At 37.3% G+C, this 17,004-nt stretch overlaps 1 protein-coding gene across 1 annotated transcript; it reads right to left on the bottom strand.

Moving 5' to 3' along the window:
* Window positions 1-10,007: 10,007 nt before the first annotated feature.
* On the bottom strand, window positions 10,008-16,458 carry c11h5orf15 (chromosome 11 C5orf15 homolog). Its single transcript, XM_028030968.1, has 3 exons — window positions 16,301-16,458; window positions 12,113-12,744; window positions 10,008-11,302 (listed from the first exon to the last, which is right to left on the bottom strand). Exons 1-3 carry the CDS (start codon window positions 16,416-16,418, stop codon window positions 11,168-11,170), a joined length of 885 nt encoding a protein of 294 aa, XP_027886769.1. The 5' UTR covers window positions 16,419-16,458; the 3' UTR covers window positions 10,008-11,167.
* Between the last annotated feature and the right edge of the window lie 546 nt (window positions 16,459-17,004).

The raw sequence follows: 17,004 nt of genomic DNA on the forward strand, positions 1-17,004 counted from the left end.
CAAAATATTGGTTTTATTTAAACCTTTATTATTTTTCTCTTACCAACAACTACCTGTTTCCATGACGACCGAAGAGCATTGACAGGAAGCCTGGTGACCGTCAGCGGCAGCGCCCCCTGCTGGCGGCGATTAAAGCCAGAATTGCGACTGCGCATGAGCAGGAATTAGAATTTTAAGAGCTTGTTTAAATGTGTCTGGGTTTATCAAACCTACGAAAAACACTGATTTCTTTCAAAAATAACATTTTTGGTCACATTTTTTTTCCAGAGAAGGGCTGCTGTGGTGGGTCAGCGGTTAAGCCAACCACACATGGAGGCCTCAGTCCTCGACGCGACCGTCACAGGTTCGATTCCCGGCCTGGTGACCTTTGCTGCATGTCTTCCTCTTCTCTCATTTCCCTGTTGATTCACTATCAGATAAAGGCAACTAGAGAAAATAAAACCCTGAAACGAAGAAGAAGGCAAGAATGGCTTCATAAATGTGTCTGACAGAGAAACCCTGTTTTTCAACAGTTTGTGGCTGAGGAGTGCAGGCTGCTGCTGCTGCAGCTGCTGCTGCTGCTGCGTTGGCAACGAGTCACATTTATAATGTTATTTGACATGTTTGTTAAAGTGTCACTATATGGTGACAGCTTGTTATGAAACTAATAATCTGAGAAGATCAACCTCCTCAATGAACCGTCTGATAGATGCACTAAAAACAACCAATCAGAGCCAGGAGGCGGGTCTTAGCGCTGTCAGTCAATATCATGTACTCGCTGCTAAATGTGCTAATGGTGGAGAAACAACTTATTGTTACAGGAAAACTGTTTTACCGCCGTTATTAGTGACCATGCTAACTAGCATTAGCTATAGCAGCAGAGAGCAAGGGGGATGATTGACAGCGGTAAGACCCGCCTCCTGGCTCTGATTGGTAGTTTCTGGTTAGCACAGTGAGGAAGCAGAGGAGACTGATTTTTTTTAGATTATCTGTCTCATAACATCATGACATGGCGACAGGTTCAACAAATAAAAAGTATTACTTTATAAAAGTTAAATGCTGCAGCTTTAAGTTCAAAATTTTGTATTTTATGTATAAATAACATGAAACTAGATAGAAGTTTGTTGGACAAACCTATCAAATAAACACACTCAGTGCTTTCAGATGAATACTATAACTAATTTATTCCTAATTACAGCTGGGAGTCACAAAGATTCCCTTTTTAAAAGGGCCATGTTGTGATTCCACACATTTAAAGAGCAGATAGCATAAAGCCATTCCTGCGTCCACAGCTCGGCCTAAAACTGCAGCTCCAGTGTGGACAGTGCAGGAGGCTGATGCAAACCGCAGCAGTGTTTGTGCGTCCTTTGACCTTTCCCACTGAGGAGGAAGCTAATAGGCCGGATCACACGACCCCATCACAGCGCCTGCTCTACGATACGCTCTGGCCTCAACCCAGCAGCTTTATCTGCTCTCCTGCTGCTCAACGCATCGACGGCTAAGTTTGGAAAAAATAACTGCATACCTCCTGGAACTGATCAATCCAATCCTGCAAAAACACAGGAATCATTAACAAGAGGCACTGAAAAATGTGAGATATTTAAATAAAACCAGCAGCACCAGGGATGTTTATCTGCTTTCTCTGATTCACAGACGTAAAAACTGCATAAAATCTGAATGTTGATAGATAACATTCTGATCGGAGGAGGGTAGTGTACCAAAAATGTACTCAAGTAAGAGTAGCACTACTTCAACATATTTTTACTCAAGAAAAAGTAAATTACTCAAGTAAGAGTAAAAAAGTATCTGGTAAAAAATCAACTCAATCAAAACATCATTTAATGTTTAAAAATGGCATCATTAGACAAACCAAAATATAAAGTTAAGTAGAAATTTTGGTATTTTAAGGACCAAAATGACAATAATTCATATAAGTAACAAAACTTAACAAAACCAGGCAACAGAAAATGTTTCTAAGTCAGTTTCTTTAAATAAAAAACTTTAACAGAAACTGCAGCTGTGTGTCTGTTGGGTGGATTTCTGGTTAAAACATGTTTGTTTGTTATTCAGTGGGAAGAAAATCCAGAAATTTTACTCAAGTGAGAGTAAAAATACTTTATAATAAAATTATTCAAGTAAAAGTAAAGATAAAATACTCATAAAAGTAAAGTTTTTCAAAAAAGGTAACTGTAAAAATACAGTAATCGTAAAGAAATGGTCAGATTTGGTGTCTTGTGCACAAAAAAAAATATTTTGTTAAAGATGTGAGATATTTCCATAAAACCAGCAACACCAGGGATTTTTATCTGCTTTTCTTGATTTACTGAATATTTTCCAGACTTAAAATCTGCCGGTTTAATCTTAACATTCGGAGTCAGGAGTTTGATTCGCACGATTTCCACCCACATGCTCACCATCACAACAAGCAAACTCTCAGAATACTTTTACTGTAATTAATTAAAGTACTTTAGGAGGTTTTGACAGGCTTGTTAGTGGAGGATAATCTGCAACACGGGAGTTTTAGATATTTAATTAATCCTTTGAAACGAGACAAAAACAAGCCAATAACGCAAATAATTAGTCTCTCCCAGCTGACATTTTTTAATCAGGAGTTTATGGATAATTTAATTCATTTATCCTTATGGATGGATAAAAACATTTAAATATTGTTTTGGTTTTACGAAGAGTCTGCATCTTTCTGTTTGTTCTTTTTATAGGTTTGACATTTCTTGAACCTTTATTATAAATTATTTCTGAAAATAAATATGCTGGTTGGATTTAATTTTGGTGCATGAATATGACCTGAAACATTATTTTCAACAAAAGACCTAAAAGCAGAAAAACTCACTGAAAACACTAAATTATTATTTCAAAGAGCGATAATTAAAGTCTGGTGTTTGTAAAATAAACGCAGTGCCAACGCACGGAGCCCGTTGTGAATTTTTACCAATTAAATGTCAAATGGAACTAAATTTGTTTGAGGTTGCAAAAGAAGACGACAATATTCATGAGTTAAAATGGCCCAGTTAAAGTTCAGACATAAATCCAACTGAGAATCTGAGGAAAGACTTGAATAACTGTCTCAGTTGGCGTGCAAACCACCCCAAAAAATATTCAACTGCACCAAATATTAACTCCAAAACCAGCTAAATACTAATACACGCCGCACTTCTCAGATTATTTGAAAGACATCTTGCATTTTCTGCTGGTCCGTCACATAAAATCCTCCTGAAACAGAAATATGAATACTTCAGCAAAGCTCCGGCTTCTTCAGTCAATAAAACCTAAAACCATTTTTGCTGGATAATGCTTCCACTTTGCGGCTCAGTCTCTGCAGTCATTTCCTCCCCGTTGTTCTGCATCCTCTCTGTTTATCTGCAGAACTTTTAAAGCCTGCAGACAAACAGACAAGATGGACAAACGTCTTCCTGTGCGTGTTTGGTTTTCACTGATTGCACTGGAATGTAAATATTCGGTCTTGTTTCTGAATTGAACTGCCGACACTTGAAGCACTTTAAGTAAAATTGCACCTCTCTGAAAAATTGTGCACTTAAGTGCTGGGTGTAATTTCAACAATACACAAGCGGTGAGGTCTGGTGCATAATATGCTCTGTTGTTTGGTGCAACAATTCACATCAAAGTTGGATGATTTAGGAGGGCTTTGTCAGAATGTGACCAGACAATATGTTTGGGTGCAGGCCTGTGGTACATTAAAACTAATTCAGCTCCAGGAACAGACTGTGGCAGCCATTCATCACAGCCAGACATTGGGGGGGAAAAGAACAATACATCACATTTTGGGCTTTTTGTCTGCTGTTAGCAAACTTTTACCCCTTTCCTCTCAATCCAGAAAGTCAATTTTAGTGTAATTTATTCCTCTGTGACAAACCTAAATAGCAAATTAAATCATTTCTAAGCTTCTCTTTGTAAAATTATAAAAGAAACACAAAACAATTAAAATGAGGTTATTTGCCTTCAGTACAAATCAAAAATATAAACGCTGCCATTCCTCTTCCTTCAATTCATAAAGGACGTTGCAAACAATTTTTAAAAAAAACAGAAAACTGAAAATGCTCGTTGCTTTTGAACCAGCTATACGTGTGTGCATACTGCCTCCTGGTGGTGGAGTTTCAGGTTGCAGCTGATGCAGGAAATGCTGCAGCAATTGTTTCCAGTTTTCATGGTTTTAACCAACTTATTTTTTATCTTTTTCAAATTTAACACAAATAATTTGTTTTAGTCTAAATGGTGGCTGACAACAAGAATTAATGTTCCTTTTAGAATGACAAAATGCTGGTGCAATAATTTATAAAGTCAGATTAATCTCAGAATTCTGAATTTAATCTCAGAATTCTTTTTTTTTTTTCGGTGGCCCTAATCCTCTAACTACTTCCCACCTCTGCGGAACACCGAGATAAATATCAGTGATATTTACTGCTGAAGCTGAACTTAGCAAAATTAGCTTGGTTAATGTAGCTTTTGTCTGCTAGCTAAGACGGACATGTTTTCTTTTTTCTTTTTTTTTTTTTTTTATTATTAAACAAACAGTATACAAAGACTCGTTGAGGTATACGAACATTGCAACATAGGTAGAAAAAATAAACAAAAAACAAGGGGCTAAGAATAAAGACAAGCACAAACAGTAAGGCAAATGAATAATAATAGAGCAAGATTTTAAAACAAAAGAAAAGTAGAGATACTGGCAGTTACTTTTTTTGCAGAAATAGATTTCAAATGTTTCAATGAGGTATAATACAATTTAAATTGGTTAAGAAAAAAATCAAAACAAGGTGTAGAACCTCTCCATTTACAGCAGGATTTATGATATTTAACAAGCAAGAAGACAATATTTACCATGTCAGATATTTGACTATCAAATCATCAACATAGTATAATATGTGGGTGATGGTTATCTCTGGGATGGCTTCAATTTTAAGGGACAACCAGTTTTTAATGTCTCTCCATAGTTTAAAAGAAAAAGGACAGAAAAAAAAAGATGATTAATGATTCTTCTGGACATTCACAAAAGATATAACATGTTGAATCAAATTTAAATCTTTTGTGCAAAAATTCAGCCACTGGGTAAAAATTGTGAGATTTTGAAGTGAGTTTCTTTAACCTTTGGTGAAATCGGCCATTTTACATACTTGGAGAACAAATTCTTTATAACAGACAGATTGGTTCTTGTTAAGATATTATTATTGTAATCATTAAATAATTTAGATTTGAAGGCAGTCACAAGCAGAACATTATTGCACTTTCTATCAGTCACACTATATTCTCCAGTTTTCATTTTGGGTAAAGATGAAATAACATTTGAATATCTGAAGGTGTTTTGGATGAGATGGATCAGAGCTACAGGAATAGCTTTACATACTTTTAGATATTCATTACAAGTACAGTTCAGATCAAATTTGTTGGTAAAATCTCTATGATCTAACAAAACACCATTACTATCCATTAAGTCAGTTACAAATAAAATACCTTTTTCATACCAGTCAGTTTTAAAAATAGATTTTCTATTTATTAATATTGATCTGTTATTCCACACAATGGATCCATGTGGGGTAAAATTGTGGGTAAATATCATTTTCCAAAAATGTAAAACTTGCTTGTGAAAATTAGACAGTGCAATATTAATCTTGGTTAATTCAAAATCACATTTAAGCAAGAAATCCAAGCCACCGAGTTTATTAAATATAGATTTAGGGATATGAAACCACACTGAGTTGGAATGAGACAAATAGTTTTTCAGCCAATTTATTCTAAATGAACATAAACTCCAAGGCTCTAATTCCTCCTTTATCATAATCTTTAATACGATGAGATCGTCTTAAATAGTGAGTTTTGTTCCTCCAGATAAATTGAAAGATTATTGAATTAGCTTTCTTAATATTCTTGTCAGAGATAAAAGCAGAATGGCATGGATAAATTAACTTGGACACTCCTTCAGCTTTGGACAGAAGAGTTGGTCCAGAACCAGTCAGATCTCTAGTGAACCAAAGACTCAAGAATCTCTTCATGCCATCCAAGCATCTTCCAATGTTTTCCTCCTCTCTTCTAATAGTATTTTTTGAAATCAGTATTCCCAGATATTTAACTTCAGACTTAACTGTAATGGAAGCAGCAGACTCTCAGAGCTGGACTGGATCGGCAGAAGTTCACATTTATCAATATTGAGAGACAAACCAGATTAAAATAGATTTTAGAGCAATGTCTACCATAGTTTTATCTCTTAGAAAAATTGTTGTATCATCCGCAAATTGACTTATCTTGAATTCCTTATCAAAAATTTTGATACTGTGCAAATTAGAATTGTTCATAATTAGTAAGGTAAGCATTTGAGTTGTTAATATAAATAATTTAGGTGAAATTGGGCAGCCCTGCCTGATTCCTCTTCACACAGAGAAACTAGGGGTCAAACTCGTTCCCAGGGAAACTGAGCTACTTATGTCAGTATACAATAAACTAATTATGTTACAAAATTTTTCCCCAAAGCCAAAATATTTTAGTGTTTTTATTATAAAGCAGTGTTCCAGTGAGTCAAATGCCTTAAAGAAATCCAGGAATAAAATAAAACTGTCACTATCAATAAAGCTACGATAATCAATCATATCAAAAATCAGTCTAGTGTGATGATGGATATTTCTTTCTTTTAAAAACGCTGATTGGCATTCATTAATAATTGTTCCTAATCCACTGTTTAAGCGATTGGCATAAACAAGAGCTAAACTTTTATAATCTGTACATAACAGAGTGATGGGTCTCCACTTGTCTAGTGATAAAGGATCTTTGTTTTGGGGATCAGAGTAATCAGACCTCGTTTCATGGTGGGAGAGAGATTATTGTTTGAAATGCATCCAGCAGGGCCTCAATAATAGTTTTGGTAAATCTTTCCAAAAGAAAGTATAAAATTCAGTGGTTAACCCATCGAGGCCTGGAGATTTACTCTTTGCCATTTGTTGTATTGCTACGTCCAGCTCTTCGATTCTTAATTCATCTTCCATGAGGTCTTTAAAATCAAGATTAATTGTTTCAACAGATTCCTGAATTTCATCAAAAAAATACTGGCAATTGGATTCTGAATACTTAGAACAGTAAAGATCACTATAAAAATGTCTCATGTATTAAATCCAGGTCTTCAGTGATGCTGCCATTAATAATTAGTTTCTGAATCTTCTTTTTGGACTGTCTCTGCTTCTCAAGATTAAAAAAATATGAAGATTTCTTTTCACCATCTTCAATCCATCGAGCCCTGGAGCCAATGAAAGCCCCCCTTACTTTATCTAGAAAAACATCATCTAGTTGAGATTTAAAGCATCAGGCTGACTCAGATCTTCAGACGTCAAAACTGATTTTGAACATAGAGAATTATTAATTTGGGATTGTTTCTGTCTCCTGAGCTTTGAAGCACTTTTGCCTGCCTTTATTGCTGTTGTCCTAACATTAAATTTAAACCACTCCCACTTATTTAAGGGCGACAGATCTATTACTGAAATATCTTCAATGAGGTTCAGGACCTCTGGACAGAAAGTTTTGTTATTCAGCCGATTACTATTAAACTTCCAAGCTATGTTTGAAGGTGGTTTAGATTTATTCAGAAAGAGAAACAAGGTAACTGAACAATGATCTGTTAGAGGAGCTGCTGAGATTTCACAACTTGAAATATTATTGACCAGATTATGAGGGATTAACCAGTAATCCAGCCCAGAGCTCTGGCCGTTTCCAGAAGGGTTGAACCAGGAGTATTGTCTGATATTAGGATTTCTAATTCTCCAGCAGTCTGTCAAATTTGTAGTAGAGATTAAATTTACAAAAATACCATCATAAATATGGTGCTGCCCCCTAGAGGGCAGGCGATCAATCGATCCATCTGGAGTTACATTAAAATCTCCTCCTAAGATAACCTGATCAGTGGAATATTTTATTTTCCATTATTTTATCTTCACTCCGAGGTCAGTAAAAAATATACTATTCATCGCTTTATTATTATATCCATATACACACACCAAAATGATCTTATTTCCATCAATCTCCACTATTACAGTTACCCAGTGGCCATTTGATTCACTGATATGCTCCAACAAAGAACCTGGGAATTTATAAAACATAATCATAACCCAGCTGAATGCGACGAACCATGACTAAAATTAATTTGATCACCCCATTGAAGTTTCCAGAATTTGGCCTCCTCACTTGATGAGTGAGTTTCCTGCAGAAAAAAACAATTAGCCTTTTGCTCCTTGCAATAAAGAAAAGTAGCCTTACGTTTGACAATATTTTTTAAACCCCTAGTATTAAGTGAAAGTAAAGATAACATGAAATAAACACAGTAGTTGTGCAAAAACTAAACTCAGGACCGATGAGCAGGAATGAGAGAACAGCCAATAACAGCTATATGAAATAGTGCAATAGCCCTTTAAACAAATACAGACATAATATACCGTACCAGTGGGAGTAAAGGAACATGGCGGTGTAATTAGTCAGGGTCCACTCTTCGATTATCGATCAGGGCGAAACCTTCCTTCAGGTCTGCTGTTTGCCTCTCTCTGCTCCCTGAACCAGGGGCCACAGTTTGGCCCTGGGAGCCTGTCCTCCTTAGAAAAGTCCTCCTTGGAGCTGATGTGCATTTCTTTACAACCTTTAGCCTCTTTGGATTTCCTCCAGACCTCATCCCGCAGGGTTCGCATCCCGAACTGAATGATGAGGCTCTGGGTCGGTTGTTGGCCGAAGCGGCTCCAGCTTTTTTCCCCAATCTGTGAACGGTGTCGACTGTATCTCGCAGCCGATCCACGGAGACAGGAATGATCCTAGTGAGGATCCCGATGATGGATTCCCGTACGTCCTCGTCGTCTTTCTCGGGCAGTCTGGTCCGGTCCAGTCCGGTCACCCTCAGGGTCCAGCGTCTCTTGTAACGAGCCTGGTCTTCACAGGATCCTCAGCGCTGCGTTTTCTTTTTTGAGAAGGTTAACCGTAGCTTGGAGCTCTGATATGCCTTTCTTATTTACCTCAATGGCGACAGGATTAGCTTCTATGCGTTTGTCAATGCTTTTTAAAATTTCAGTCTGATTGTCCATCTTTGTGTTAAGTTCTCCTATCGCACGGAGGATGGCGTTCGCTGTGTCCTCGTTACATTCAGACTCTTGTAGCTTCATTTTCTTCTTGCTTTTGTTTTTAATAGGTGTGTGATCCCAGTTCACCTTCTGTTCTTTACCAGAAGGATCAGACGTGGCCCCGACCAACTCAATGTCTTCAATAATATCTTCGTCTCAAGCCTCTTGGAGAGCCGACCGGTTGTAGTCTGACATGCTGACCTCCGTAGATAAATTCCCAGACGGCAAAAATGAATAAGAAGGCTGAAATGGTTTCAAAAAGTTGTTAAACTAAGAATAAAAAAACCTACGATGTTTTAAAACAGGGGCTAAAGCACAAAATTTGGATTAAATCTAGGCTAAACAATAACTGTATACTAGAGCCTGCAAAAACAACAGCTCTCACTCCGCCATCTTGGGACCTCTCCTAAGACGGACATGTAGCCTAGTGTTTGTTTCTACATGTACTCACTCTGCCGGTCAGAACCTTGTTGTTCACATGAACCTTGTTGTTCACATGAACAGTTCTTACGTCCTTTTCAAATCCATGTGAACATTGCCTGTTAGCCTCCTCCGTGTTCTGCTCGCTGCATGTTCACTCATTAGTGAACTGTGTCACAGCAGCAAACGTCATCCGACATGTTTCGATCCTGACATTTTGTTCATGTCTATGGTTCAGCTAAGCTAACATGGCGCGGATCACTTCCGGTTCAGACTTCCGGGAACCACATTTTGCGAAATAGTTTTTCCAACTTTAGCAGAAAATAGAGAAATATTTGCAGCTTAGAAGGTGGCGGTAATGCACCTAAAAGTTGTTTGCCAACCGCCATAAAAAAAAAAACAAGAAGAAGAAATATTTGCAGCCATTTGTAATGGAAACTCGGCAGCCATCTTACTGAAGACACTAACCCTGCACCACAAGAAAAACACAAAACGTAACATTTATATAATTTGTGCTTTATTGAGAAAACGATTGTTGATTGCAGTAGCAGTAGATCATAAGAGCATACCCCATATTCTAACTACCTGGACATGTCTAAAAGGCCATGGTGTTTCACGGCATTTCAACAAAAAGGCATGAAATGGCAACAGATAGAGGAGAAATACCCTGAAAAACTAAATCCTTTACTTGCTGCACATTTTCCTGGTAAGTGGGAGTAAAATGGGAGGCTGCAGTTGCTTTTCATCATTTGCCGATGATTTGACAGACTTCACTGAAGCCATAAAGCAGGAGGCCACAAAACATCTGCACAGCAAAATCTTTAGGAACCCGGTAATTAAAACAAAGATATCGAGACCAACACAGATGCCTGGCAATAAAAGATTCCTATAAATATTCAACCCGTTCTTAAATGGCTTAAACACACGAGATTATTCCTCCCCTGATCAAATGCTATCCTTAAAAACACACTACCGTTTTATTCACATCCATAAACCAAAGTTGTGTAATACAGGAGGGCACTGTGCATTTTCTGAAACTATTTAAAAGTGCAAATAATATTTATTATATTTAGATCCAATAAAAACCCTAAACATTTAACCGTCCCTGGATGTTTTAAAATGATCTGTTCAGAACTAAAAACATTAAGAGTCTGGTGGCTAATATTTCCTTCATTTACCAACAATTAAGGTAGGTCAGTTTACACACAGGTGTTAATTTATTTTATTTCTGTATTTTACATGGCTGCTCTGCTTAGTTAATGCTTTTTATATGCATGACACAAAGTGCTTTACGTGCCAGTGTCCAGCTCGGTTTGAATGCTGAGAGAATTCGACATTTATAGGTGGAAATACAGTAATTAGGAATCTAAACGTTACATCACCTTATTTGTTCAACTATCTTTGATCTTTAACGAAAAAAATTACACAAAGATGCAAAGATGTAATATATATATCTTTTTTTTTTTTAATGAAGAAAACATTAAAATAAAAAAATGTCAAAGAAAAGGCAACAATCTGTCCAATTCTACTCTAACAAATATCAAATTATTTCCGCTGTTGCAAAGTAAAAGATGATTTTTGAAAAAAAGCAAAGCCTCTCTACTTTATGCGAGTGATCAGATAAGCAGCTGGATTTCTGTTTATAAGAGCCTCAATCAAAAAATATAATCTTTGGTCATCTTGAGGGACGGCATGGCTTCGTTGACGTTCTGGTCCAGGCGCCGATATTCCACGTTGTTACGGGAACACAAACCCTCCTTCCAACGGCGGCTCTGAACCAGCAGGAAGATCTGAGAAACAGAAACAGAGGGAGAGAAATGAGAGAAATTAAAGGGATCAGACTGATGAACATCGATTTGTTTGGTCAACTGAAACTATTGTCTGGTTGACAGGAGGACAAACAGACGAATCAACCCTGATTTTTACTTTAAATTCGAGGTGAGCAATAAGTTGCATCAACCTTCAACTTCTATGCTCCAAACTGCAAAACTGACGAAACACTGATTTCCTTAAAATCAAGGCTAAAAACCCAGAACGAAAGAGGATTAGGGTAAATGAAAAAACAAAAACAAAAAAAGCAGAAAAAATATTTAGGAGGGAGAAAAGTCAGAATTTGGCTCTTTATGTTGACAACAGCTAAAACCAAAGCTAGCCATCGTTAGCGAGCAGCTTTAGCAGCAGGAAGCGGTTCGTATTTTGTAAACATGTCATGGACAGAGTTTCCCCCAGAAAACCTGCTAAGCCCAGTGGTAGCGGCGCTAGCGCAGTCCGCTACCGTCTCAACAGTTTTATGCTAATAAATGCTAAAAGTTACAAAAATCCTGAGGTGCACAAGCATCATAATTTGTAAATAGGGTGTGAACCCAGTTCAATGCTTCAACTATTGACAAATAAAAAACCTGCATAGAAAACCGTTTTTAAAACAAAACGCTCAGCCTGGTGGGGGGAAAGGAAAGCCTGGTGGCTGCCAGGCTGATGAAACACAGACGTTTGAGATAAACAGAAACGAAAACATCGATTCTCCACACACCCCAGGGAAACCGCACAGAGTTACTGTTCATCCAAACTCGACTGATTACCACTAAACGTCCCAGCCTCACCTTCCTCTTGTTGTGATAGGTGATGTAGATGACGGCCACCAGGAAGGCCAGGATGACCAGGTGGAAGAAGAAGTGGGAATCCTGTTCCTCTGAGCTGAAGCTGTCGACTTCCTCCAGCACATTAACCGGCTGCCCTTTATCTTCCTTTCTCCCCTCATAGGGAGAAACTTCAAAGTCTTTTTCATAATCGTATTCTTCAACAGGTTTGGAGGGTGAAATTTCTGCTTGCTTCTCCGTACCCAGCTGTGGATCGACGCTTTCCTCTGTGGAGGTGCCCTGGACGTCGGGCTCACCTGTTGGCTGGGTCACCTTGATGTTGGCGGTGGGAGCAGGAGAAGTCACCTTCACTGCGTTCTCTTTCGTAGTTTCTTTCGTAGTTTCTTTGTCTGCAGGTGGAGGGAGCGTGACAATAGCGCCTTTCTTGCTCTGGGTGGGTTCTACTTGACGGGTCATCTTGTTGACATCTTCGGCCTTGGCAGACGTCGGTTTGGGGGCGGCAGCAGTTGCTGGTGCGAGCTTTGGACTTGGTGTACTCCGTTTCTCTGCGTCTGTAGTCGCCTTCGTCCAAGCTGCTGCCACAGTCGAGACGTTCAAATTAGGTCGTGGGTCTATTCCCTGAGTAGTCTGCAACTCTGAAGGAGAGAAATAACAAAAAATATGTATGTATATTGATATCCATGATTGTCGACATAGAGAATTACTGATTAGTTTTTTTGTTGTAAATATCTGAAATACTGCCAAACTGGTGGTGTGACGTTTCCTGTTTTATTCAGTTTTCTCTCCGTTGTTTTTTATTTTAAAGCACTTAGGAGGCACGATGGAGAAACTTTAAACTGCTGCAGTGCAAGTTACTCAACAGGTTGTTGCTAGGCAACCAAAGAGTGAGTGAGTTGCTAGGTAACCAAAGAACAAGTGGGTTAGCTGATTCCACTAACCCAGCATACCTAGCTTTGAGAGGTTGAGCAGCTAAAGCCTTTCCTCTGCCTACATCTCCCAGAATGCCATGCGGTTCTGGATCAGAGTTCAGTGAATATTCTATCAGATGTACGTATTATCTATTGATATTGATCACGTGTCTATCTATAGATATTGTTATATATTGCAGTAAAAACAGAAAAATAAAATCCTCTTACTGGCATGTCTGTGATAATTTATATGAAGCTTTAAATAAAACATGTTGTTCCTCACAAAGACATGAGGAAAAAAAATGCAGAAAATGCCATTTCAAACCAATAAGTTCTTGTGATACACAAAATTGTTGTCATTTTGGCAACATTTTAATATATTGATAATATAGATTGCTTTTTAAATTATAAACTTTAATTTTGTAAAGAAAACTGAACACTGAAACTGGAAAATATTTTAAATACCCAAAATGAAACATGAAACCCAAAACAAAGCGGAAATAAAAATACACACAACTAAACCCGATGAAGTCTCTAAATAAGACTTCTCTTCAACAAATAGAATCATTGTAATTTATAATGTGATTAATTGATTATTGTGAAAACATCCCATTCTGGCCCAAATGCACCACGTTTAAAAATGAACCAACTGCATTTTCCTAAAAAGGAAATCAAGTCAGACAGGTAAAACAGGTGCGTTGTGTTATTTATATAAATAAATCTGTACATTGCTTGCAGAAGTATTCATACTCTGATATTTTTCCTACAACTTCGGCACACCTGAACGTTCAGACATCACCGAACCAAACCTGATTTTTACATCTTTGATCCGTTCAATCAAGCCCAAAATAATTTGCAGAACATTTTTTAAATATTTTGTATCCATTATTAAACAAACATCTCTTTCCAACAAGACCATTTGTTCATTTTTTTAAATTTTAAATCATATTTTGTGGCCAAAGAGTATCTGTCTCAAAGAATTTGAACACCAATGTCTGTAGTTATTAATTTTATCTTGCCTCCTGTTCAAACAAATCATTCACACTTATAATTTTTTTATTTTTATTTTTGCAAAAGCTTAAATTTCCAGCAAACTGCAGCCTGTAACGATAAACCAAATTTAAAGGCGTTTTTAAATTCATCTCAGTGACAACATGAACTAAACAAGTGTTGCCGTTATTTCCTGCTCAGGAAAAATGAGGCGTTGCTTCGGACCGGAGGCGAACACTGACGACTTTAAGTATGCAATAAGACGCCCCCGAGAGAAGAAAGGGCCTATTCAAAGTCAGGGGCCTTCGCCAGCATAAATCATCCCTAAACAGGAGCCACTTGTTTAGTTTCTCTGAGTAAAACATGAGAGACATTCAGGATATAGACAAGTCTCCTTAAACTCTCATAGAAAGTCAAACATTTACATTAATTATGTAAAAAAGGTTAAATGAAAGTAGAATCTGAAAATGTTGCAAAGCAAAAACCTGAAACTTAATAAATCCTGTAAATTCCTCACATAACGGCGCTAAGCTTACAGTTCAAATGCTAACAAATCAAACATTTTCATTTTATTAAAAATAAAACTGAAATAAAAGCCAAAACTGCATCCGTCACAAAAACAAATGTTGCTGGACGACAAACTAACCCTAACCCTAAAAGTTACAGAGATAAACAATAATATTGTTGTTTTGAGACCATTTTTCAATAATAGTTATAATAATATAACGGCATAATAATCCAAGAACTCATCCTCATGGACCAATAAACTTTAAATTCTAAGGAACATTTAGCACTGCAACTGGAAGACATTTTAAATATCCAAAATAAATAAACAAAACAACAAATAAATTAATTATAAAGTCTCTGTAAACAAAATTATTCTTTAACAGACGGTTAGCAAAGAAAAAAACACCAGACTGAAGACTTTTCATCCAGTTTTTGGTAAAAAACGATAAATCATGCAAATGGAAATTATTGAGTTTGTTTCAATTCATCATGTGATTAATTTATTGCTGCAGGCCTTTAAACAGAAAACCTTCAAGCTGCTGCTCCACTGAGTGAGGGAGGAGCTGCGCCTCGAAGGCGGGGCTACGTCCACCCAGGCGTTTTGCTCTGCTGAATGGTTGCCATGGAGATTAAAGGATTTGTCAAACATGCATGAAATAATCAAGGCAACACTCCAGGTACATCTTCATGAGGGAATAACATTGGAACATGATGTAAAACTCTAAAATGTTGACCTTACATGAAACTGACACTTTAAATATCTGAAATTCCAGAAACTTTTCAGAGGAAGATAAAATTATAATGCTTTAATAATAATAATGCTCTTGTGGCTTTAAAAACCCACATATGCACAAAAACCAGGAAGTAAAGGGATGACTGACTAGAACAAATATGTAACCAAATAAACATCTTTCTGCTCCTTTTCTGCATTATTTACTTTTATTATTAGCAGTAAGGATGTTTTGCTCATTTAATCTTGTGAGGAATATTTCAAAATAACGTTTTAACTGCTCATGTTCACTTGAGTAACTTTTTTGTTGTTTTATTACACTGTCCTTTTAACAGTTTATTAAAGTAACACTTCCTGTTTTTACACAAGCTTTGTTGTTCTAATGTTATTTTCTGTTTTTGATCATGTTGTGTTTGTAGATTAAGATATAATACGTACTCACCATGTAGTTTACTCCATTCAAACATACACTACATACATATTACCATGTTAGTCTTATGATGAATAAAACTGATTTGTTCTGCTTAAAATTTGTTTTTGTAATCAAATTATTTGTAAACATGTCATTTAGTTCTTAAAATACCAAAATTTGCACATGACATATATTTTAGTTAATTAGTTGTTAGTTAATAGCAAAATATTAAATCAGATGTTTTGATCAGATAGTACAACTTTTTACCTTTACCTAAGTAAAATATGTTGAAATAGTGCTATTTTTACAGGAGTAAAGCTACATTTTGTGGTACTTCTGGGTAAAGCTGAACATCACGCTCGGATATTTTCGGTTTTACATATTAGCAACGTTAGCTAAGGTATTTCGATTTGGTTTAAACCACAAAAAAACCCTTTATGCTACGACCTATCGTTACATGGCACATTAGTCAGAGAAAAACAAAAATTCAACCAACAGTTTTGCAGTTGCCTATTCAAAACAAGACTGTCACAGTCCAAACTAACGCCAGTGGTTGCTAACGTTACATGCTAATTAGCCACAGCAGCTAGCCTCCTGCTACTACAGATATTCTCACAGCACATGAAAACACGCCGGCGCCGTACCTGATGTACTGTTAGCTGGAGCCGCAAGGCAGACGTTGAACCACAGCTGGAGGGAAATAAACAAACAAAAGACGTAAATATTTCTCCAGCTTTGCGTCGAATTTCTGTGCGCCGCCATGTTGATGAGTGACTGAAAGGGGGCGGGCTTTACGGTGGCCTGATATCACGATGGGTGGGGCGTTTCTCTGCGCATAGCCGCGCATCATTCTTTAGCCGGGGAGCAGAGAGGTGCGCCGCGGTGGGTGGAGTTTGTGGGAAAATCAACAGGAATACATACAAGATTCACTGCTTGCCTTCCATATTACAAATGGAGTTTAATTAAAGTGTAACATTATTCCCAGCTACCAAGAAATGCTACATTTACCTTCCATTCAAGAGGATAGCTCCTCCCTCACCAGTATTGCATCAGTCCTACCCAGGCTACTTGCCGACTGACGGTTATGAGGCTCACCCTCTTTTTGTTTGATTTTTTTGTTGTTCCTTAATCTGACATTTCTTCAATTAGTTTCAATCACTGAAGATCAGAAAACCTACTTACACCTAAAGAGGAGCCATTTATGCTAAACAGGGGAAGCTATGAGTAAAATACGCCTCAGTCAGAGCAGTGGTAATGCAATACGAGTCTTATAATGGTTCTAACTTAGAGGTTAGACATTTTCCCTCCATCTAAACACGGAGGGCTCGTCATCAAACCCTTCTACATT

Source organism: Xiphophorus couchianus, chromosome 11 (genome assembly GCF_001444195.1).
Source record: "Xiphophorus couchianus chromosome 11, X_couchianus-1.0, whole genome shotgun sequence".
In the NCBI taxonomy this organism is placed as follows: domain Eukaryota; kingdom Metazoa; phylum Chordata; class Actinopteri; order Cyprinodontiformes; family Poeciliidae; genus Xiphophorus; species Xiphophorus couchianus.

Excerpts from the sequence above, each read along its gene's own strand:
- c11h5orf15 (XM_028030968.1), bottom strand. The coding sequence starts at position 16,418 with ATGGCGGCGCACAGAAATTCGACGCAAAGCTGGAGAAATATTTACGTC. Across the intron at positions 12,745-16,300 it reads TCCAGCTAACAGTACATCAG|AGTTGCAGACTACTCAGGGA; the intron begins GTACGGCGCCGG and ends TCTCTCCTTCAG. Across the intron at positions 11,303-12,112 it reads CCTATCACAACAAGAGGAAG|ATCTTCCTGCTGGTTCAGAG; the intron begins GTGAGGCTGGGA and ends TCTGTTTCTCAG.